Source organism: Bufo bufo, chromosome 5, assembly GCF_905171765.1.
Source record: "Bufo bufo chromosome 5, aBufBuf1.1, whole genome shotgun sequence".
Taxonomy (NCBI): domain Eukaryota; kingdom Metazoa; phylum Chordata; class Amphibia; order Anura; family Bufonidae; genus Bufo; species Bufo bufo.
The window spans coordinates 241,244,912-241,268,996 of record NC_053393.1 but is presented as its reverse complement, the minus strand read 5'-3'; the positions used below and the strand labels follow the sequence as shown (position 1 = coordinate 241,268,996).

The following is a 24,085-nucleotide window of genomic DNA, read 5'->3' as shown; positions in this document are numbered from 1 at the left end:
TACATAGTCGGGTGATATTCCCAAATTTTTGGCTGTGATATACTCCTGCCCTACATTGTGGACAGGGAAATACATTTCACTAATAGTGTTGAGCGCGAATATTCGAATAGCGAATATTTATTGCGAATATCGCAACTTTGCTAATTTGCGAATATTTCAAATATAGTGCTATATATTCGCTATATTGAGGGTCAATGAGTCATTGAGGAAGGAATCATGTTTTCATATGGAAAAAAAATGACGAATATTCTAAAATATGAATATATAGCAATATAGTGAATATATTCATTATTTAGAATATTCATTTTTTTATATTTTTTTATGTGTACTGTTATTCCACTTCGGCATACTCCTCCCCGACAAGCATCCCCATCACCATGGGAACGCTTGTGGGTTAGAAAATACCTTAGGATCAGAGTTTTCCCTGAGATCGTGAAAACTCAGATACGATGGTATGCTCTAACCCACAGGCGTTCCTATGATGACGGGTACGCTTGTCGGGGAGGAGTATGCCAAAGTGGAATAACAGTTCACATTGAAAAAAAAAAGACGAATATTCTAAATAACAAATATATTCGCTATATTGCTATCACTTTGTTTTTTAGAATATTCGTCATATTCTAAAACAAGAATATAAGGCAATATAGCGAATATTCGTAAAATACACATAAATTGCAATTTAGGTAATATAGTGCTATAAACTTTTTTTCATAGTCAGAAATTTTTTTCTCTTATGAACTTCAGATTTGAAGAAAAATTACAACTTTGAAAAAAAATGGTTATAGCATTATATTAGCTATACAGGGAGTGCAGAATTATTAGGCAAGTTGTATTTTTGAGGATTAATTTTATTATTGAACAACAACCATGTTCTCAATGAACCCAAAAAACTCATTAATATCAAAGCTGAATATTTTTGGAAGTAGTTTTTAGTTTGTTTTTAGTTTTAGCTATTTTAGGGGGATATCTGTGTGTGCAGGTGACTATTACTGTGCATAATTATTAGGCAACTTAACAAAAAACAAATATATACCCATTTCAATTATTTATTTTTACCAGTGAAACCAATATAACATCTCAACATTCACAAATATACATTTCTGACATTCAAAAACAAAACAAAAACAAATCAGTGACCAATATAGCCACCTTTCTTTGCAAGGACACTCAAAAGCCTGCCATCCATGGATTCTGTCAGTGTTTTGATCTGTTCACCATCAACATTGCGTGCAGCAGCAACCACAGCCTCCCAGACACTGTTCAGAGAGGTGTACTGTTTTCCCTCCTTGTAAATCTCACATTTGATGATGGACCACAGGTTCTCAATGGGGTTCAGATCAGGTGAACAAGGAGGCCATGTCATTAGATTTTCTTCTTTTATACCCTTTCTTGCCAGCCACGCTGTGGAGTACTTGGACGCGTGTGATGGTGCATTGTCCTGCATGAAAATCATGTTTTTCTTGAAGGATGCAGACTTCTTCCTGTACCACTGCTTGAAGAAGGTGTCTTCCAGAAACTGGCAGTAGGACTGGGAGTTGAGCTTGACTCCATCCTCAACCCGAAAAGGCCCCACAAGCTCATCTTTGATGATACCAGCCCAAACCAGTACTCCACCTCCACCTTGCTGGCGTCTGAGTTGGACTGGAGCTCTCTGCCCTTTACCAATCCAGCCACGGGCCCATCCATCTGGCCCATCAAGACTCACTCTCATTTCATCAGTCCATAAAACCTTAGAAAAATCAGTCTTGAGATATTTCTTGGCCCAGTCTTGACGTTTCAGCTTGTGTGTCTTGTTCAGTGGTGGTCGTCTTTCAGCCTTTCTTACCTTGGCCATGTCTCTGAGTATTGCACACCTTGTGCTTTTGGGCACTCCAGTGATGTTGCAGCTCTGAAATATGGCCAAACTGGTGGCAAGTGGCATCTTGGCAGCTGCACGCTTGACTTTTCTCAGTTCATGGGCAGTTATTTTGCGCCTTGGTTTTTCCACACGCTTCTTGCGACCCTGTTGACTATTTTGAATGAAACGCTTGATTGTTCGATGATCACGCTTCAGAAGCTTTGCAATTTTAAGAGTCCTGCATCCCTCTGCAAGATATCTCACTATTTTTGACTTTTCTGAGCCTGTCAAGTCCTTCTTTTGACCCATTTTGCCAAAGGAAAGGAAGTTGCCTAATAATTATGCACACCTATTATAGGGTGTTGATGTCATTAGACCACACCCCTTCTCATTACAGAGATGCACATCACCTAATATGCTTAATTGGTAGTAGGCTTTCGAGCCTATACAGCTTGGAGTAAGACAACATGCATAAAGAGGATGATGTGGTCAAAATACTCATTTGCCTAATAATTCTGCACTCCCTGTAGATTTGGAAAAAATGTACACTATTAAAAAAAATATTATAGCACTTTATTAGCTTAGCTAAATTGCTCTGTTTGTTTTTTCTCGAATATTCGCTATATTGCTATATATTCTTGTTTTAGAATATGACGAATATTCTTAAAACAAATATATAGCACTATATTTACTGCTATATATTCTTTTTTGATCAAATTCGCAATACGCGACTTTTACAATTTAGATTAATTGCAATCTCTAAAATAATCTCGAATACGAATATTCGCGACTATGAAACTAATATTCTAGTGAATATTCGCGAAATATTGCGAATTCGATTATGGGACCTGCCGCTCATCACTATTCACTAATTTGTCTGCTACATTGTCGGGTGAAATTCACAAATTTTTGGCTGTGATATACCCCTGCTCTACCTAGTAGACAGGGAAATACATTTCACTAATTTGTTTGTTACATTGTCGGGTGAAATTCACCAATTTTTGGCTGTGATATACCCCTGCTCTACCTAGTAGACAGTGAAATACATTTCACTAATTTGTCTGTTACATTGTTGGGTGAAATTCACCAATTGTTGGCTGTGATATATCATTGCTCTACCTAGTAGACAGGGAAATACATTTCACTAATTTGTCTGTTACATTTTTTGTGTGAAATTCACCAATTTTTGGCTGTGATATACCCCTGCTCTACCTAGTAGACAGGTAAGGCTACTTTCACACTAGCGTTGTTTAAATCCGGCGTTCAATTCCGAATACCGGAACTGCCCGCCGGATCCGGAAAAACGTGTGAAAACGGATTACATTTGAATCCTGATCAGGATTTTGATCACTATGAAAAAATGCATTGGAAAAAACGGATCCGCCATTTATGGACTTTAACTTTTTTTTCACATTTTTCGGGTTTAACATGCAAAAGCCAGATCCGGTTTGACTGAACACACGGCGCCGGATCCGGCGTTAATGCAAGTCAATGGGAAAAAGACCGGATCCGGCGTTCAGTCAAAGTGTTCAGGATTTTTGGCCGGAGGTAAAAATACAACATGCTACGGTTTTCTGAAAAGCCTGATCAGTCAAAAAGACTGAACTGAAGACATCCTGATGCATCCTGAACAGGTTACTCTCCATTCAGAATGCATTAGGATGAAACTGATCAGTTCTTTTCCGGATTTGAGCCCCTAGGACGGAACTGTTGGGTGACATATCCCAAATTTTTGTCTGTGATATACCCTGCTCTACCTAGTAGACAAGGAAATACATTTAGTAAATATATTGGAAATAGCTCACTAGTCCCACAACCATAAGAGGTGCACAATCTGATGAATTCACCCTTCAAATTGTATAACTGTCAATGTAGGATTGGCACACTCAAAACATGCGGAGCCCCACGGAGTTGAAACAATTTATTATAACTACGTTTGATAAAATATGATAAAATACAATAAAATACATAAAATAAATTAAACAATGGTAGTAGTTTTGTAATATTCAAATCAACTTATTGCAGACAAAGTATCCTGGATGTTCTCAATAGTGGATGGGTCTGCAATGACACACAATAGATGCTTAACTGCAGATCCTAACAAGAGGGTGTTGTCTTGCAAATAAAACGCACTCTAGGTCACTACAGTCCATATGTATACAAGTCACAAAATATTCAGAAGGACTGTTTGAATTCCAGGAGGTTGCATCAAACTCTGGTTATATTCATATGCAAGAAAAACGCACTGAGAGACTCTACATGCAGAAAAGCGCATACAGTGATTTCCTATGCAGGCACTATATTCCTATCTCTGTATATCTACAGTTTCTGCAATCCATGCATTCCAAGGTTGTTATAGGAGTTTTTCATAAGAATTTTCTGCATGCATTTATATTTGTATTTTTCTCAAGAATTCTATTCAAGAGGATCCTCAAAGAAGTTATTCCACACAAAGTCCCAAATGCAATATTCACATATGAACGCTATATTGTTGTTTCGTTATAAATGTAAGTTTGTAACGATAACCCACACTTGTGGGCTTACCTGGCCTTTTTATTCAGCTGTTTTTTTCTGGGTGATTGTCGCTTCCGACTTTAGGCCGCGTCCTGGTCTTTGCTGTGTCAGCGGCTTAGTATTCCCCAGTAATGACTTTCAGCTGGTTGCAGGCAGGTTAATATAGAGCGTCTTGTTTGAATCCTCGATATCCTCTGGTTTTTAACAGTGCACTGTTATTTCGGGGTTCAAATCCTTCAGGGGTGAAACTCTCGCCATTGTTTCACCCCTGAAGGATTTGAACCCCGAAATAACAGTGCACTGTTAAAAACCAGAGGATATCGAGGATTCAAACAAGACGCTCTATATTAACCTGCCTGCAACCAGCTGAAAGTCATCACTGGGGAATACTAAGCCGCTGACACAGCAAAGACCGGGACGCCGGCCTAAAGTCGGAAGCGACAATCACCCAGAAAAAAACAGCTGAATAAAAAGGCCAGGTAAGCCCACAAGTGTGGGTTATCGTTACAAACTTACATTTATAACGAAACAACAATATAGCGTTCATATGTGAATATTGCAATCGGGACTTTGTGTGGAATAACTTCTTTGAGGATCCTCTTGAATAGAATTCTTGAGAAAAATACAAATATAAATGCATGCAGAAAATTCTTATGAAAAACTCCTATAACAACCTTGGAATGCATGGATTGCAGAAACTGTAGATATACATAGATAGGAATATAGTGCCTGCATAGGAAATCACTGTATGCGCTTTTCTGCATGTAGAGTCTCTCAGTGCGTTTTTCTTGCATATGAATATAACCGGAGTTTGATGCAACCTCCTGGAATTCAAACAGTCCTTCTGAATATTTTGTGACTTGTATACATATGGACTGTAGTGACCTAGAGTGCGTTTTATTTGCAAGACAACACCCTGTTGTTAGGATCTGCAGTTAAGCATCTATTGTGTGTCATTGCAGACCCATCCACTATTGAGAACATCCAGGATACTTTGTCTGCAATAAGTTGATTTGAATATTACAAAACTACTACCATTGTTTAATTTATTTTATGCATTTTATTGTATTTTATCATATTTTATCAAACGTAGTTAAAATAAATTGTTTCAACTCCGTGGGGCTCCGCATGTTTCAAGGAAATACATTTCACGAATTCATCTGTTACATTCTTGGGTGACATTTTACAATTTTTGCCGTGAATAAACCCCTGCTCTGCATAGGTGAAAGGGACCTCATTTTTGTAAAATAGTCTTTTCAATTGGGGGCGTGACATGAACACAGTTTTGCCGTGAATAAACCCCTGCTCTAAATAGTTGACAGGGTCCGAAATTGTTACAAATCGTTTGTTCCATTGGTGGGTGACATTAACCCATTTTTGCCAATGAAAAACCCCTGCTCTGCATAGGTGACAGGGACTTAAATTTCAGAAATTTGTCTTTAATTGTGCCTTTCATTCGATCCTTCTGCTTTAATAACTTTTCCCACATTTCAGCTTGATTACATTGCAGCTATAAACCTCTGTTGGATGTGGTATCCCTTACTCACTCTGGCGTGAAACCCTGATTCGCCGCTAACCATGATCAACATGGTAGGCGCAGAAAAGAACATCGAAAGTTGATAGAGAAGATATCCAATTGGATTGTGGACATCACGGGAACGTGCGACATGGTGGAGCAGTATGTGTGCACACTCCTACATGTACTGACTGATGGGTCTGCCCCCTTCAACTTCTGGGTCTCCAAATTGGGCACATGGCCTGAGCTTGCCCTTTACGCCTTGGAGGTGCTGACCTGCCCTGCAGCCAGTGTATTGTCTGAACATTTGTTTAGCAGAGCTGGAGGGGGTTATCACAGGTTATATTTCCCAATGTTTTGAGGAGTACCCTAATTTAAACAAAAATAAATAAATTTAAACCAAAAACCAGTGTTGGCTACCTCCTCCACTGCCTCTTCTACCTACACCGTCACATCCACCGCCTCCTCAACCTCCTACTCCATATGGTCCTCGTCCTCCTAAATCAAGATTATTATTTTTTATTTGTATGTATTTTATGTTATTTTAAGTCATTTACCTATCCACATTTGTTTGCAGAGCACTTGCCATGCTCTTAACCACATTTTGCTGCCATTTGCAGCCCTCTAGCCTTTTCAATGACTATTTTAGAGCCATTTTAGTGCTCAAAAGTTCGGGTCCCCATTGACTTCAATGGGGTTCGGGGTCAAGTTTGGGTCAAGTTCGGGCCCCGAACTCGAACTTTTTTGGGTAAATTCGGCTGAACCCGTTGAACCTGAACATCCAGGTGCCCGCTCAACTCTAAAGATATCCAATTGGATCGTGGATGTATTGGGGACGTGAGATCAGGCAGAAGTTATCTAGAGTCAACAAAGCGGCAGCAGGGCCTCTCCTGTCTAACGTTTCCAAATCCAAAATACCCCAGTGACATTCCCTGTAATTTTTTATTAATCATTCCAATAACAGGGCATCTTAAGAGTCCTGTATTGTTATTTATCGTCACTACCTCCCCGAGTAGGGAGTGGGTAATTCCACGTGCCCCCTCCTTAACTTGGAAGCTTCTGCTTCAATAATTTGTCCACATTTCTGCTCGATCACATTTAATTTCATTCATTGACCTCTCTTGTATGTGGTATCCCTTTCTCAGGCTCCCTCTCCAGCCTGGAACCCTGATTCCCCACTATCCGTGATCACCATGGTAGGCGCAGAAAAGAACATCAAAAGTTGATAGAGAAGATATCCAATTGGATCGTGGACATCACGGGGACGTGCGACATGGTTGAGCAGTATGTGTGCACACGTACTGACTGATGGGTCTGCCCCCTTCAACTTCTGGGTCTCCAAATTGGGCACATGGCCTGAGCTTGCCCTTTACACCTTGGAGGTGCTGGCCTGCCCTGAAGCCAGTGTATTGTCTGAACGTTTGTTTAGCAGAGCTGGAGGGGGTTATCACAGGTTATATTTCCCAATGTTTTGGGGTGTACCCTAATTTAAACAAAACAAACTAAACAAATTAAACTAAAAACCAGTGTTGGCTACCTCCTCCTCCTCCACCGCCGCTTCCACCTACACCGCTACACCACCGCCTCCTCAACCTCCTACTCCATATGGACCGCCTCCTCCTAGATCAAGATTATTATTTTTTAGTTTTGCGTATTTTGTTATTGTAAGTCATTTCCCTATCCACATTTGTTTGCAGAGAACTTGCCATTCTCTTAGCCCTTTCCATGACTTTTTTAGAGCCATTTTAGTGCTCAAAAGTTCAGGTCCCCATTGACGTCAATGGGGTTCAGGTTGGGGGGCAAATTCGGGTCAAGTTCGAGTCCCGAGCTCGAAACTTTTTTGTGAACATCCAGGTGTCCACTCAACTCTATTTATGAAATAATGCATGTGTAAGATATAACATTCTAATAAAATGACCCTACACTAAAAAAAAAGCACAGTAAGAGACAAATAGAAAGAATGAGACAAGAGTGGAACTTTTTAGCACAAATGCACAACACTTTTGAAAAGATGACTGCACACTAACACTAAAATCTTGTCCCAACTGTGAACCATGGTGGAGAGGGCATAATGGCTTGGGGCTGCTTGGATGCCTCAGGGCCTCCACACCTTGTGATCGTTGAGAAAACAATAAATTCTAAGATGTAATAAATAATTTCATAGAGGAATGTAAGGACAGCAGTCCATGTCCCCCAACTCAAGAGACATTGAGTAATGCAACAAGACAATGGCCCAACGCATAAAAGTAAACAAACTAAAGAATTATAAAAAAAAAGAAGAGAGTCCTGACGTTAACCCTTTTGAGCAGGCATGCTCAACCTGCGGCCCTCCAGCTGTTGCAAAACTACAACTCCCAGCATGCCTGAACAGCCTACAGCTATCAGCCTACAGCAGGGCATTGTGGGAGTTGTAGTTTTACAACAGCTGGAGGACCGCAGGTTGAGCATGCCTGCTTTTGAGTCTCTTTGGTATGACCTGAAAAGGCTCACATTTGCAGGAAGGGGTAGTCCAAAATTCCTCCTTACTGTTGTGCAACTCTTATATGCCGCTACAGAACACATTTAGTGAAGATGGTTGCTGCTAAAGGGGATGTACAGGTTATTATATTTAAGGGTTCTTTATATTTTCTCCTTGCACCATGGTTTACTTAATGTACTCAATAAAATAAATGAACCATACAAATATATGTGTATTAGTTTAGTTTGATTGTTTTTGTATATAATTGTAACTTTAATAACCATCAGACATTTTATTAGTAACCAGTGTAGAAACCCAGGTAATTTCAAAGTGGATCCCTTGCTTTTTCTTGCAACTATATGCTTTAAATTAGGGTGACACCTTTGGTCTGTTTTAAGACCCCCATACAACATCAGATTATATTGATTTCAGCTGTACAGGCTGACAAATGTTTATGGGGCTGCCAGCCTTTCCCCAGACAGATGATGTTAAAGAGCCATGACTTTTTTATTTTTCTGTTCACTTTTATGTATTTAAGGGCTTATTTTTTGCATGACAAGTTGCACATTCTAATACTTTCTTTAATATTGAATACAATGTAGTGGAAAGCTGGAAAAAAAATTGCAAATGGGATAGAAATGGAAATAATGCAACTGGGCTCTATGTGGTATATGCCCCATTGATAAAGTTTTTCTTCTGTTTTAATACTGGTAAAAAAATATATATATATTGCATCTCCATATTCTGACCCCCATAACCTTTTTATATTTCCATCCTCAGAGCTGTGTGAGGGCTTTGTTTTAGATGGCATTTTTTTTTTTTTTATTGATATTATTTTGGATTGCATATGGCTTTTTGATCACTTTTTATTCATATTTTTGGGGGCAGCAAATAGACAAAAAAATGTTAAGGCATTCGGTCATTTATAGGACAGAGCAGTATATATGATTTATGATCTATGATCTATTGTTCATTTTTACTTATTTAAATTTATTTTAAGACCCCTAGGGGAACTAAATGTGCAATCATTGCTTCTCCCATACACTAATGTGATTTAATACAATAGTATATGGGGATTTCAGCATATTTCAATGCAATACTGCAACCTGCAGTGATAGTTTAAGATAAATGCTTAAAAAATCCAGAGTACATGCTGTGTTCCAAATTTATTATCTTTTATGGTACAATATATGCAACTGTATAACAGGTTACCTGTTATGTTGGATTGAAAAGGAATTCAATTCTTATTGATAAAGTCCCCAGTTCAGAGTAGAAACGCATAGTACAACTAATATCTACAGATAAAAATACCTAAATTGTAACCACAATTCTCTGGTCATTATTTGGGAAAACAGGGGCAGAGCCATAGGAAGTTGCCATTTTCTTCTCTCTACACAAATTATTTGGCATTATAGGGACAAACGGGAAGAATCCTAGTGCCAGCAAACAGGTTGTGCAGCTCCATTCCTCTCTCTGGGTCATAATTGACCATTGATCACTAATCAAAGCTATGTCTTCAATATGTATAACGTGACAAGATGAGCATATGTTAAATTTATTTAATACACTTTTAGTACTACTAGACTGCAATAGCCCCTTTTGTCATATCACTATTTTTTCTAAGAATCTTCCATTTCAGATATTGTTTCCTGCATCAATGCTTAATGAACATGCAACACTGACTACATGTATGCTATCAGGCACTGGCATACGATGGATTATATTGTACAATATACAGTCATGAGAAATAAAAAGTTCACCCACTTTGAGCTCTATGGTTTTACATATCAGGACATAATAAAAACCTTAGATGGTTTTAAAACACAGCCTCAAATGAACCACACATTGAAAATGATGTGTCATTTTCTATTCAATAAATAATAGGACAAATGCAGAAACTGTGTGTGAAAAATCAAGTACACCTTTACTGCTTCCACAGGAATTAAGAGAGTAAGTAGCACACAGGTGCTGCTAATTCAATGGAATTAAGTGGGAATTAAGTGCTAATCAAATATTCATGATTAATTGATGATCAGCAAGTATGACCACCATTATAAAATCAGACATTCTGGCAGTTTGCTGGTCTGGAGCATTAAGGTGTGTTCACGAGAATACCAAGGAGGAAAAGTATTGTAGCTCAGAAAAAGCCTCTTCTTTCCAGGAAATACAAAGAAGCTTAAGCTCAGTTTGAGATTGCAAAGGTATATCTGAACGAATTCTAAGACTTCTAGAATAATGTTCTTTGGACAGACAAGTGGAGATATCTGGCCATAATGCACAGTGACACATTTGGTGATACCAAACAGCATCTCACCACAACACCTCATACCAACTGTCAAGCATTGTGGACCTTGGCACCTTGCAGTCATTGAGTGAACAATGAATTCCTCTGTATACCAAAGAATTATTATGTGAGGCCACCTATCCAATAGCTAAAGCTTGGCTAAAACTAGGTCATGCAACAGGACAATGCACATGAGTCAAAGTCCTGAGCTCAACCTTTTTGAAATGCCATTGTGAGATCTTGTTCATAAACAAATGCCCATAAACCATTCCTCCGGAACGATGTGAGAAAATTATAAAGTCATGCAGCAAACGATTACTTCAAGTTGTAGTTGCTTTTAGTTTTTCTCACATGACTTCTCCATTTGGCTTAGTTTTTGTTGAATAAATAAAGAAACAGTGGAATTTATTGTGTGCTGTTCATATGTGGTTGTATTTACATAATTTTAAGACCTGATGTTTTTTTTTTATATGACCTGATATGTGAAACCATAAAATTTCAAGAGGGTGTACTCTGTTTTTCTCATGACTGTAAGTTGGTCTGAGACTCTTTCCATGCTTACAAATTTCATCTTTAATTTGATCTTATGGCAATGGCACTTTTAATTTAACTATGCTATTAAAACAAGGACTATTATTGTAAAATAAATAATTCAATAGAAAACTTTTTACTTACCGCTAACCCTGACTTAAAGAGAAAGTAATGAACAGTTTGTGTAACATCTGCTGCATGAATCAGGTTGTGATATGGATTTTTATGCTTGGTATATCCAACTTCCAGCGCCTCCACAAAAGATACAAGTGCAGATATTGGTATCTAAAATAGAAAGCAGCATTATTATATTGTTTCCTAGATGTAACATAGCCAGGAGGAACTCCGACACACAATGTGGCAATGAAAATATTTAAACTTGAGACAATAAACTTGAGTTTAGTGTAAAAAGGACAATGAAGGTCATACACTATATAGACGTGATGTACATACCACAGGGGTGTAATGATTGAAAACTTTACCATAACCTTTTGAATAATTGTATCATTATCAATGTGACAGCTAAAATTCTTACAGTGAAGATTGCCTCTGTAAATAGAAATCTAGGCTTCAGGCAGCATATTGTATTGTAGCTATATAGTTTGGGGTGAATAAATGTCCATAGGAAAATGCAAAGAACAGTTCATTTGTTTTTGTCCACATGTGATTGCTAGAAGAACAGAAAGCAAGACAACAGAAATCGAGAAGGCCTAAAATAGTTAAAAGTATATAGAGAGCCATTCAAATAAATACATTATATATCATATAGAGATATAATACACAGTACCTACCTGTCTTATAGAATCCATCCACTTATTAACAGTCCTGTACCCATTTGAGTCTTTGTATTGGCGAGAACATTTGCATAGTAGTACTGAATACAAGCACCAGCATGTGAAACTCCGCAATATATGAGTTACCGTATATCTCCCCATATAGTTCCCTAGAATCCTGAATATATTCATATTGTTGTATTCACATTTTTGTGGAGGTACAACAAATATTCATGCATTTTCATTTCTCTAGCAAAACATATTAATGTAGTATAACAGAAACAGTTTAAATCAGAAAAGCCTATGACACCAGAAGATCTATTCAGCAAAAGTATCTTTATTCCGGTTACACTTTATGAACATATACTGTATGCTATAAGACAAATTTTCAAAAACAATATATACAGTACAGAAGCAACAAAAGCAAAAATGAGAAGACAAACACTGTTCTGGATCAACTAGGGCATAAAGACATAGGAAATTTATCAAACTGGTGTAAAGTAGAAGTGGCTTAGTTGCCTACAGCAACCAGATTCCACTTTTCATTTTCCAAAGTAGCTGTGAAAAATGAAAGGTGGAATCTGGTTGCTATGGGCAACTAAACCACTTCTACTATACACCCGTTTGATAAATATCCCCCGTAAAACATGGAACATAGGACACTCTGGCACTCTGTGTCAAGAAGGAGTGCAACTGAAAAAAAAAAAACTTCTGATGTACTCGATGTCCATGGATCATACTTTATCCTATTTCAATAGAGTTGATTTATTACATTTTGTCTGTAGTGACAGCTAGAGATACCATCAGCTGTGGCCCACATAATATGCATGTTATGAATGTCTCATAGGTCAAAACCTCTGGAACCCTCAACTTTCAGGAAAATGAAGTTCCAGTTCAATGGAGATGTGGCTGCATTTCCTTGCGGCTAGCTTTACTGACATATATGGGAGTTATGAAAAGAGTTAAGCACTGCTTGTTTGAAATGTATAGATACTGTGGTAGCCAGGATTTGGCAAACAGGGGTTACCACTTACCAGACTTTTTTTTTTCCCACCTGGTGAAGGTCCAAATAGTGTGAGCCATTCCTGTCACATATTCTGTATGTTATTGTGACCAATTTGTCAGCACTGTCATAGTCGAATATCTATCAGTAGTATATCAGTATTAGGCTTATTGCACACGACAGTATATTTTCACGGTCCGCAAAACGGGGTCCCGTTTTTCCGTGATCCGTGACCGTTTTTTCGTCCGTGGGTCTTCCTTGATTTTTGGAGGATCCACGGACATGAAAAAAAAGTCGTTTTGGTGTCCGCCTGGCCGTGCGGAGCCCAACGGATCCGTCCTGAATTACAATGCAAGTCAATGGGGACGGATCCGTTTGACGTTGACACAATATAGTGCAATTTCAAACGGATCCGTCCCGATTGACTTTCAATGTAAAATCAGGAGTTAATATACCATCGGATCAGAGTTTTCTCCAATCCGATGGTATATTTTAACTTTAAGCGTCCCCATCACCATGGGAACGCCTCTATGTTAGAATATACTGTCGGATTTGAGTTACATCGTGAAACTCAAATCCGACAGTATATTCTAACACAGAGGCGTTCCCATGGTGATGGGGACGCTTCAGGTTAGAATATACTAAAATAACTGTGTACATGACTGCCCCCTGCTGGCTGGCAGGTGCTGCCAGGCAGCAGGGGGCAGCCCCCCCCCTGTAGTTAACACATTGGTGGCCAGCCCCCCCCTCCCCTGTAGTTAACTCATTGGTGGCCAGTGGGCCCCCCCTCCCCTGTAGTTAACTCATTGGTGGCCAGTGGGCCCCCCTCCCCTGTAGTTAACTCATTGGTGGCCAGTGGGCCCCCCCTCCCCTGTAGTTAACTCATTGGTGGCCAGTGCGGCCGGCCCCCCTCCCTCCCCTGTAGTTAACTCGTTGGTGGCCAGTGGTCCCCCCCTCCCTCCCCTGTAGTTAACTCGTTGGTGGCCAGTGGGCCTTCTCCCCTCCCTCCCCCTCCTAATTAAAATCTCCCCCCTATCATTGGTGGCAGCGGAGTGTACCGATCAGAGTCCCAGTTTAAACGCTGGGGCTCCGATCGGTAACCATGGCAACCAGGACGCTACAGGTCATGTCACTTACCAGTAGGAGGAGCTCCCGGCCAGACCTGTCACTTACCAGTAGGAGGAGCTCCCGGCCGGACGCAGAGATCGCAGCTCGCAGGTAAGTATAATGGTTCTACAAATTGCAATATCAGGCATATGATGTGCACCATTCACAGCCTTGACCTCAGCCTGTCCCTGACTGCAATTTTTCCTGTACCCTTGGTGATCTACACCGGTGTCTATGATACTCTTGGGTCAGCTTTCAATCACACAAAGACTACGCCAGAAGGTAGCAGTCTGGTGGTTTCCCTGCACAGGGGTTAAAGAGTGAATACCAGGGGACTGCAAGGAAATGTACTTAGCCTTATCCCACTGTCAAATCTGTTGGTTGGTACAGTTGTTCCACACCCCACTGCTATAACAAGTGCTATACTATACGAAACAGTTTAAACAAAGAAATGGATGTAGACCTTGAATACTCACTGAGGTCTCTTCAAACAGCTGATCAAGATACTAAAAGTTAGAACCCTATTGATCTAATAATGATGACCTATTCTTTTTGTACCCACTTATCCCTATAAGAAATTTGTTGAAACTGAAACTGCCATAGAAAGGTTTTTTCAGCACTAACAGCATACTTTACACCTTTAATGAGCCTCAGGAAGGCAAGCGAGTGACGAGCACGGAATAATTAAGGGTTTGGTCACGCCCCTTTTCAGGAAGGTGTTAGCCATTTTCAGTGATGAGCGGCAGGGGCAATATTCAAATTTGCGATATTTTGCGAATATTTGGGTGAATATTCGTCATATATTCGCGAATTCGATAATTCATGATCTCCAGTCATTATTTTCTCGATTGCAAAAATCGGCAATCGAAAAATTTGTGATAAAATTCACGATTAGGGTTGAGCGAACCCGAACTGTAAAGTTGGGGTTCATACCGAACTTTACGGTGTTCGGCACCCGAACACGGACATTTCAGTAAAAGTTCGGCTTCGGTGTTCCGGTAATATTAATATACCATCGGATCGGAGTTTTCTCCAATCCGATAGTATATTTTAACTTGAAGCGTCCCCATCACCATGGGAACGCCTCTATGTTAGAATATACCATCGAATTTGAGTAAGATCGTGAAAACTCAGATCCGACAGTATATTCTAACACAGAGGCATTCCCATAGTGATGGGGACGCTTCAAGTTAGAATATACTGAGAACTGTGGACATAACGGTCCCTTGCTGCCTGGCAGCACCTGATCTCTTACAGGGGGCTGTGATCCGCACAATTAAACCCTCAGGTGCCGCACCTAAGGGGTTAATTGTGCGGATCACAGCCCCCTGTAAGAGATTAGGTGCTGCCAGGCAGCAGGGGGCCAGACCCCCCTCCCTCCTCAGTATTAAAATCATTGGTAGCCAGTGCGGCCCCCCACCCCCACCCTATTAAAATCATTGGTGTCCAGTGCGGCCTCCCCTCTTCCCCCCTAATTAAAATCATTGGTTAACAACCCCCCTCCCCTCCTGGTGGCAGCGGAGTCCCAGTTTAATCACTGGGGCTCCGATCGGTTACCATGGCAGCCAGGACGCTACTGCAGTCCTGGCTGCCATGGTTACTTAGCACTTTTAGCAGCATTATACTTACATGCGCTGTCTGTGGCTGGCCGGCGCTCCTCCTACTGGTAAGTGAAAGGTCTGTGTGGCGCATTAGGGGTGGGGGGGGGGAGGGGAGGCCGCACTGGACACAAATGATTTTAATAGGGGGGGGCCGCACTAACCACCAATGATTTTAATAGGGGGGGAGGGGCCGCACTGGCCACCAATGATTTTAATACTGGGAAGGGAGGGAGGGGGGGCCGCACTGGCCACCAATGATTTTAATACTGGGGAGGGAGAGGGGTCTGCGACACTTGAGGGGTTAATTGTGCGGATCACAGCCCCCTGTAAGAGATCGGGTGCTGCCAGGCAGCAGGGGGCCGTTATGTACACAGTTCTTAGTAGATTCTAACTTGGGGACCATCACCATGGGAACGCCTCTGTGTTAGAATATACTGTCGGATCTGAGTTTTCACGATCATGAAAACTCAGATCTGAAAAAGCTAATACTATTCTTTTCCTTTATAACCATGTTATAACGGAAAATAATAAAGTAAAGTTCGGGTCCCCATTGACTTCAATGGGGTTCTGGTCCAAGTTCGGATCAAGTTCAGGTCCCGAACCCGAACTTTTTTTTAAAGTTCGGCCGAACTCCCCGAACATCTAGGTGTTCGCTCAACTATATTCACGATACGAAAATTAGCGATCAACACATCTCCTATAGGCAATTTTCCTATTGGTTGCTAGGGATGCTGCTAAGTGCTGATATTCGCAATAATTTCGCAATAAATTTGCGATAAATTCACGATTAGAATATTTGTGAATACAAATATATAGCACTATATTCTAAATATTCGCGAATTCTTGAAGTGCCAATATTCACAATTAAAATTTACAATTCGAATATTCGCGCTCAACACTACTGGGCACCTGTACTGTGTCTAGTGATGCAGCATCCCAGCTCCATAGACAAGGGCAAACGTCCTTTATGTGTTGTGTGGGAGATTTGTCACCTTGTCTAGAGCCTCTCAGGAGAATTGGGAAAGTTAAAAAGTATGACTTAAGCCACATGCACACGATTTGGCTTCAGTGGTCCGTGTCCGATTTTGCTTCAGTTGTGTTTCCTTGTGTCTTCCTTTTTTTTTGTCTGACAGGGGAAAAAAAAGGAAGGTTAATGAAAAGTGTAATTTTATTGCACCAAGGTCTTGTAGAAAAAAAACGGACATGGACGCGGACACGGATGACATACCAGTTGTGCATCCTTTTTTTTTTTTGACGGACCCATTGACTTGAATGGGTCCGTCCTCCGTTTTACACTGACAAGAATAGGACAGGTTATATTTTTTTGACGGACTGGAATCACGGATCACGGACGTGGAGAAAAAATGGAGGACTATCAGTTTTTTTTCACAGCTCCATAGAAATGAATGGAACCTCCGCTAAACTGTGAAAAATGACAGAACGAACGCGGATGCACACAACGGTCGTGTGCATGAGGCCTAACAGTGATATGCCATGATTTTCCCATTAGCTCAACTTTTCTCCTAATTTTTGCATCATAAATTGGTCTCTAAGGTTTCTTATGATCTGTTCACACATTTAAAATGAGGTTAGATTTACCCTTATACTGACTTGCTAAATGGCAGGTTCATTGGATATCTTTTATTATGCTTTTAATCAAAGAACTTTATCTTGTCAATTCATATTTATGCAAAGAACTGAGAACCTTCAGGCGTCTTTTGCTGAAACTTAATGTTGTGTAGCTTAGTTTTCCTGTCCTTAAAATTAACTTCAAGTGACCAGATGGTAATGTCTTTGCCTAATAAGGGAAAATCTAAGACTAAATCCCAAGAGAAATGAGGGCACAAAGCCCCCTTCTTGAGTTTCAAGAACTGATATTATTTTTGTATTTAGGACTGTATTTCTGCGTGTGATAACCCCATCGTACATCTTGTCTATAAGCATTTGTATACATATTACTATTTAGAAGCTAGAGTGAAAACTGTTATACATTATGTTTGGTTGGTTTTTTATTGTGTTAACTCTCATGGGGTTTAATTTAAGGAAACTGCCTTTGTTGTCCATAGCTGTTGTCCATAGCAACCAGTTACAGCCAAGCTTTAATTTCTTACATAGATCTGTAAAAATGAAAGATGAGCTTTGATTAGTTGCTATGGGCAACACAGATAATTTTACATTAGATTGTTTTGATAAATTGCGCTCATAGGTTTTAATGAGGTCAAGAATGCTATATGTCACAACAGGATGCAGCATACAATCCAAAACACTGGTATCAAGTTAGTGAAGGGAACGGCCTGATTTTCTAGAGACTTAAAGGCAATGTATACCTTGGATGTCGTATATCTGGACTTCTTCAAAGCATTTGACACTGTTAGTATATAAAATGAGAATGCTCGGACTGGGAGAAAACGTCTGTATGTGGGTAAGTAACTGGCTGAGGGATAGAAAACAGAGGGTGGTTATTAGTAGTACACACTCAGATTGGGCCACTGTCACTAGTGGAGTACCTCAGGGGTCAGTATTGGGCCCTATTCTCTTCAATATATTTATTAATGATCTTGGAGAAGGCTTGCATAGTAAAATATAAATTTTCGCAGATGACACTAAACTGTGTAAAGTAATTAACACTGAAGAGGACAGTATACTGGTACAGAGGGATCTGGATAGATTGGAGGCTTGGGCAGATAAGTGGCAGATGAGGTTTAACACTGACAAATGTAAAGTTATGCACATGGGAAGGAATAATGCAAGTCACCCGTACATACTAAATGGTAAAACACTCGGTAAAACTGACATGGAAAAGGATCTAGGAATTTTAATAAACAGCAAACTAAGCTGCAAAAACCAGTGTCAGGCAGCTGCTGTCAAGGCCAATAAGATAATGGGTTGCATCAAAAGGGGCATAGATGCCCGTGATGAGAACATAGTCTTACCACTTTACAAATCATTAGTCAGACCACACATGGAGTACTGTGTACAGTTCGGGGCTTCTGTAAACAAGGCAGACATAGCAGAGCTGGAGAGGGTCCAGAGGAGGGCAACTAAAGTAATAACTGGAATGGGGCAACTACAGTACCCTGAAAGATTATCAAAATTAGGGTTATTCACTTTAGAAAAAAGATGACTGAGGGGAGATCTAATTAATATGTATAAATATATCAGGGGTCAGTACAGAGATCTCTCCCATCATCTATTTATCCCCAGGACTGTGACTGTGACGAGGGGACACCCTCTGCGTCTGGAGGAAAGAAGGTTTGTACACAAACATAGAAAAGGATTCTTTACGGTAAGAGCAGTGAGACTATTGAACTCTCTGCCTGAGGAGGTGGTGATGGTGAGTACAATAAATGAATTCAAGAGGGTCCTGGATGAACACTCACCTAAAGAATTATTAGGAACACCTGTTATATTTCTCATTAATGCAATTATCTAGTCAACCAATCACATGGCAGTTGCTTCAATGCATTTAGGGGGGTGGTCCTGGTCAAGACAATCTCCTGAACTCCAAACTGAATGTTAGAATGGGAAAGAAAGGTGATTTAAGCAATTTTGAGCATGGCATAGTTGTTGGTGCCAGACGGGCCTGTCTGAGTATTTCACAATCTGCTCAGTTACTGGGATTTTCACGCACAACCATTTCTAGGGTTTACAAAGAATGGTGTGAAAAGGGAAAAACATCCAGTATGCGGCAATCCTGTGGGCAAAAATGCCTTGTGGATGCTAGAGGTCAGAGGAGAATGGGCCGACTGATTCAAGCTGATAGAAGAGCAACGTTGACTGAAATAACCACTCGTTACAACCGAGGTATGCAGCAAAGCATTTGTGAAGCCACAACACGCACAACCTTGAGGCGGATGGGCTACAACAGCAGAAGACCCCACCGGGTACCACTCATCTCCACTACAAATAGGAAAAAGAGGCTACAATTTGCACGAGCTCACCAAAATTGGACTGTTGAAGACTGGAAAAATGTTGCCTGGTCTGATGAGTCTCGATTTCTGTTGAGACATTCAAATGGTAGAGTCCGAATTTGGCGTAAACAGAATGAGAACATGTATCCATCCTCTGATGGCTACTTACAGCAGGATAATGCACCATGTCACAAAGCTCGAATCATCTCAAATTGGTTTCTTGAACATGACAATGAGTTCACTGTACTAAAATGGCCCCACAGTCACCAGATCTCAACCCAATAGAGCATCTTTGGGATGTGGTGGAACGGGAGCTTCGTGCCCTGGATGTGCATCCCTCAAATCTCCATCAACTGCAAGATGCTATCCTATCAATATGGGCCAACATTTCTAAAGAATGCTATCAGCACCTTGTTGAATCAATGCCACGTAGAATTAAGGCAGTTCTGAAGGCAAAAGGGGGTCCAACACTGTATTAGTATGGTGTTCCTAATAATTCTTTAGGTGAGTGTATTTCTAGACTGTAATAATATTACAGGCTATAGCTACTAGAGAGGGGTCTGTAACGGACCGTTTCAGAAGACAAGGGGTTAAAATCCGTTCAGGCGATGTGCTCCTTTCTGAGAGACAGGCCCAGCTACTGCAGAACCCCAAACTCCCGAACTGGATACAAAATAGCACTCCAAACTGGAACCTCACGAATAGCTGCTAGCAGACGAACAGGAATCAGCTTATACTCCTGGCAATCAGTCTCTAACAGCATACAGCGGATCCCCCCAATAACGAGACAAGGCTCCGTGTTGAGGGTCAAGCAGTGGTCTGAGGTGCTGGCACACCCAGCCTGTTTTTTATTACAGTTGTTGCAATTACAGGTCCGCCCACAGGGAGGTATAAAACAACCAAGCCCATCTGGTGTACACGCCCCTAGGGGACCAGAATGAAGACTGTGACATAGGACAGATATGCAGCACTGTAGGATACACAGAGACAATACATCCCCACAATGCATCATGGTTTCCTCCTCTCTGCCCTGGAGACACCCGAGGCGTAATCCAATTATCTCTCAAGACAAAGAGAAATCACCAATACACATGTGGATATAACAGAACAGACATCACCATTTAAACACACAATGGGACAATGGCACAATAGAAACACACCCAGCATATTCCTCCCAAGCTGACAAGTTACACTTATTATAAATTGTTACAACTTTGTGAGTTTACATTGTCCATACATATAACTTACATCAATTTAAACAGTATAACTTGGGGACAAACCTATCCAAAATTCACTTGAATAGGTTCAGGGGTTTAAAAGTTAGTATGGGCCATAATCCTGAGGCAAGAGGCTGATAAACAGGCCTCTCCAAAACCCAGTGGCGAGGTTGGTTTCGCCACAGGGTCGTTGATCCAGGGAGTTATTCTGATTGCCTGTTTGGAGTCGGGAAGGAATTTTTTATTCCCCTAAAGTGGGGAAAATTGGCTTCTACCTCACAGTTTTTTTTTTTGCCTTCCTCTGGATCAACTTGCAGGATGACAGGCCGAACTGGATGGACAAATGTCTTTTTTCAGCCTTATGTACTATGTTACTATGTTACCTTTGGTGTTAAGTTTTTTTATTATTGTATTGTACTCATTATGAGCTAAAAATTATTTTTTTAATTGGTCTTTATTAAAAATTGGAACCCCTTTCTCTGTACAGCCTTGGTATTCTCTAGAACCAGGCTCTAAGCAGTTGAGGGCTCCTTATTGCTGATCTCTGACCTCCTAAACACTTATTATAGCTCAATTCTCATCTTACTGATAAGAGTGTGGCTTAAATAAATGTTTATGATCGTTTAGTGATTTAGAGATAAGGTTTATTAGATGAGCAACACAAAGTGAAAGTATAATTTACACATCTGGACAGTTAACCCTTTGTGACAGAACAGCTGAATATTTTTTTTAATGAAGAGCAATTGAAAAATGATTTTATCAAATACCACAATGCCGCAAAACATACCTCCCCAGAAGCTTTCCCTCTGTGGTGACCATCAATAAATACCACGTTTTATCTTCCTCCCCCAATTGTTGCTAATGTGGATATGGAGCAGGGGGCTTAGGAGGTGAAATGTGGGTTGGTAACACCAAGCCAGCCTTACCTTCATGCTGCCTGGACTTTCTCTAATAATGACCCATATGGTTCCTCCAGTTGTATGTACCCAGCCAGTGGCATTGGGGAAGGCTCAGGTGGCCCTATGGGCATCAGCCCACCTGGAAAATTCCCCGTATGGTCTATGGCCAGTCCACCCCTGAAAGCTAGGATACACCATCAATGTCAGACAGGTACAAGTCCACCTCTGGCTCCTGCTCCTATCTGCTGATTAGACCCCCCCCTCCCAAAGTGATGGACATCGCACCGTGAGGGCACATTCACCCTCCATCCACCACTATGGGAGTTCGGAATATAGCCGAGTACTGCCTTGGCTATTTCAGGTGCTCCTATAGTGGTAAATGTAAAGGGGGACTGGGCTTGCACAATAGGCTCTCCATTCACCGCTATGGGTGAATGTGTTTGCACGGTTATTTTTGGTACTCTGATAGCGATGAATGGAGACATAGTCTTATTTTATGCTTCAACCCTATTTTTCAAATCTGACATGTCCATTTATGTCGTAATAACTACTAATAAATTTGAAAGATTTCACTTAGGGCTTGTTCACATGACCGTATGGCTTTTTCAGTGTTTTGCGGGCCATTTTTAACGGTAGTGTTTCCGGTTCTGTTTTCCGTTTTTCTTTTCTATTTTTCCATATGGCATATACAGTATACAGTAATTACATTTTAAAAAAAATTGGGCTGGGCATAAAAATTTCAATAGATGGATCCGCAAAAACGGAACAGATACGGAAGACATACGGAATACATTCCGTATGTGTTCCTTTTTTTTTGGCGGACCCATTGACTTGAATGGAGCCACGGAACATGATTTGCGGGCAATAATAGGACATATTCTATTTTTGAACCGAAAAACAGAAACAGAATGCATATGGAGTACATTCCGTTTTTTTTGCGGAACCATTGAAATGTATGGTTCCGTATACGGACCATATACTGAACTCAAAAAACGGCCCGTATACGGAACCCAAAAAATGTTTGTGTGAACAAGCCTTATCCAAACGATTCTAAGATTGTTTTTTCAAGCTACATTGGGCAGATTTATGAAACCTGACTTAATGAAAAACACTGTTGACCATAGCAACCAATCACAGCCAGGTTTCAGTTTTCAAAAACACTATAAAAAATGAAAGCTCCTCTGTGATTGGTTGCTATTGGCAACAAAGACATCTATTTATTTAGACAGTTTCATACATTTCTCTAGTGTGCGTTATGTTAGTAAATTTTGTATTTATTTATTAAAAATGCAAAATGTAATGAAAATGTTACAAAATTTGCACCATATTTTCCCTTTTTATTGGAATAATTTTTCAAACACACTTTATTTTTTAGAGGTCAGTATGTTGATTTAGTCATACATTTTTCAATTTTACAAGGAGTAAAAGTAGAACATGCAAAAACAATTATAAACTGTAACATAATTTCTGCTGGGTACAGAAATGCCCTAAAAGTGGTCATAAACTCCTGTTTGGGCAGAGGGCAGTGGTCAGAAGGGAAGAAGCACTATTTTGAAACATGGATTTTGTTGAAATTATTTTTTTAAGAGCCATAACTTTTTAATTTTTTTATGAGTGAGTGTGTGAGGGATCAGCTTTTGTGGTACAAGTTGTAGTTTTTATTAGTTCTACTACTTACAGATTTCTACTTCATTTTATGGAAATATGGTGGGCTAAAATTGCAGTTCTGTTTTTTTTATGAGGATTAGTGATGAGCGGCAGGTGCCATATTAGATTTCGACCAAATTTGCGAATATTCGATAGAATATTCGTTTTATATTCGTCAAAATCGAATATTCGTCATTATTTTTGTTATCGCGATTAATATGCGATTTAAATAATCGCGTATTGCGATTTTAACTTAAAGGCTACTCTCCTATTGAAATAGCAATGCGATTAATTCAAGTTATAATAATCGAATTTCGATTTTAACTTAGCACTGCTATATTCCATATTCGTTAATTCTAGCTTAATATGGAATATAGCAGTGCTAAGTTAAAATCGAAATTCGATTATTATAACTTTAATTTATTTTATTTTTTTATTGTTATATTTTTTCTTTCCCACTTCCCTAAAGTTGTTCTTACCTGTCCTTTGGATTCCTGGCTTCCTGGCTGCTCCAGTCAGTGCCCGTTGCCGCTTCTGCCGACTTCCGTGCCGACATCACCGACATTATCTTCGTTTTGTGGAATATGACGAATACATTCGTCATATTCGCTAATTCTACCAAGCCAACCATAGTAAACCAGGTCCAAGTTGAAATCGCAATTCGATTAATTCAAGTTATAATAATAGAATTTCGATTTTAACTTAGCACTGCTATATTCCATGTTAGGCTAGAATTAAATATAGCAGTGCTAAGTTAAAATCGAAATTCGATTATTATAACTTGAAA

At 40.0% G+C, this 24,085-nt stretch overlaps 1 protein-coding gene across 2 annotated transcripts in view; it reads right to left on the bottom strand.

Annotated features, from left to right (window-relative positions):
- LOC121002879 (calcium/calmodulin-dependent 3',5'-cyclic nucleotide phosphodiesterase 1C-like) overlaps window positions 1-24,085 on the bottom strand; it is a 786,737-nt gene that overhangs the window by 293,948 nt on the left and 468,704 nt on the right. For both annotated transcript variants that reach the window (XM_040434515.1, XM_040434516.1), the window contains exon 7: window positions 11,285-11,425. In XM_040434515.1, coding sequence (XP_040290449.1) covers window positions 11,285-11,425 — 141 coding nt within the window. The remainder of the gene's footprint in view (window positions 1-11,284; window positions 11,426-24,085) is intronic.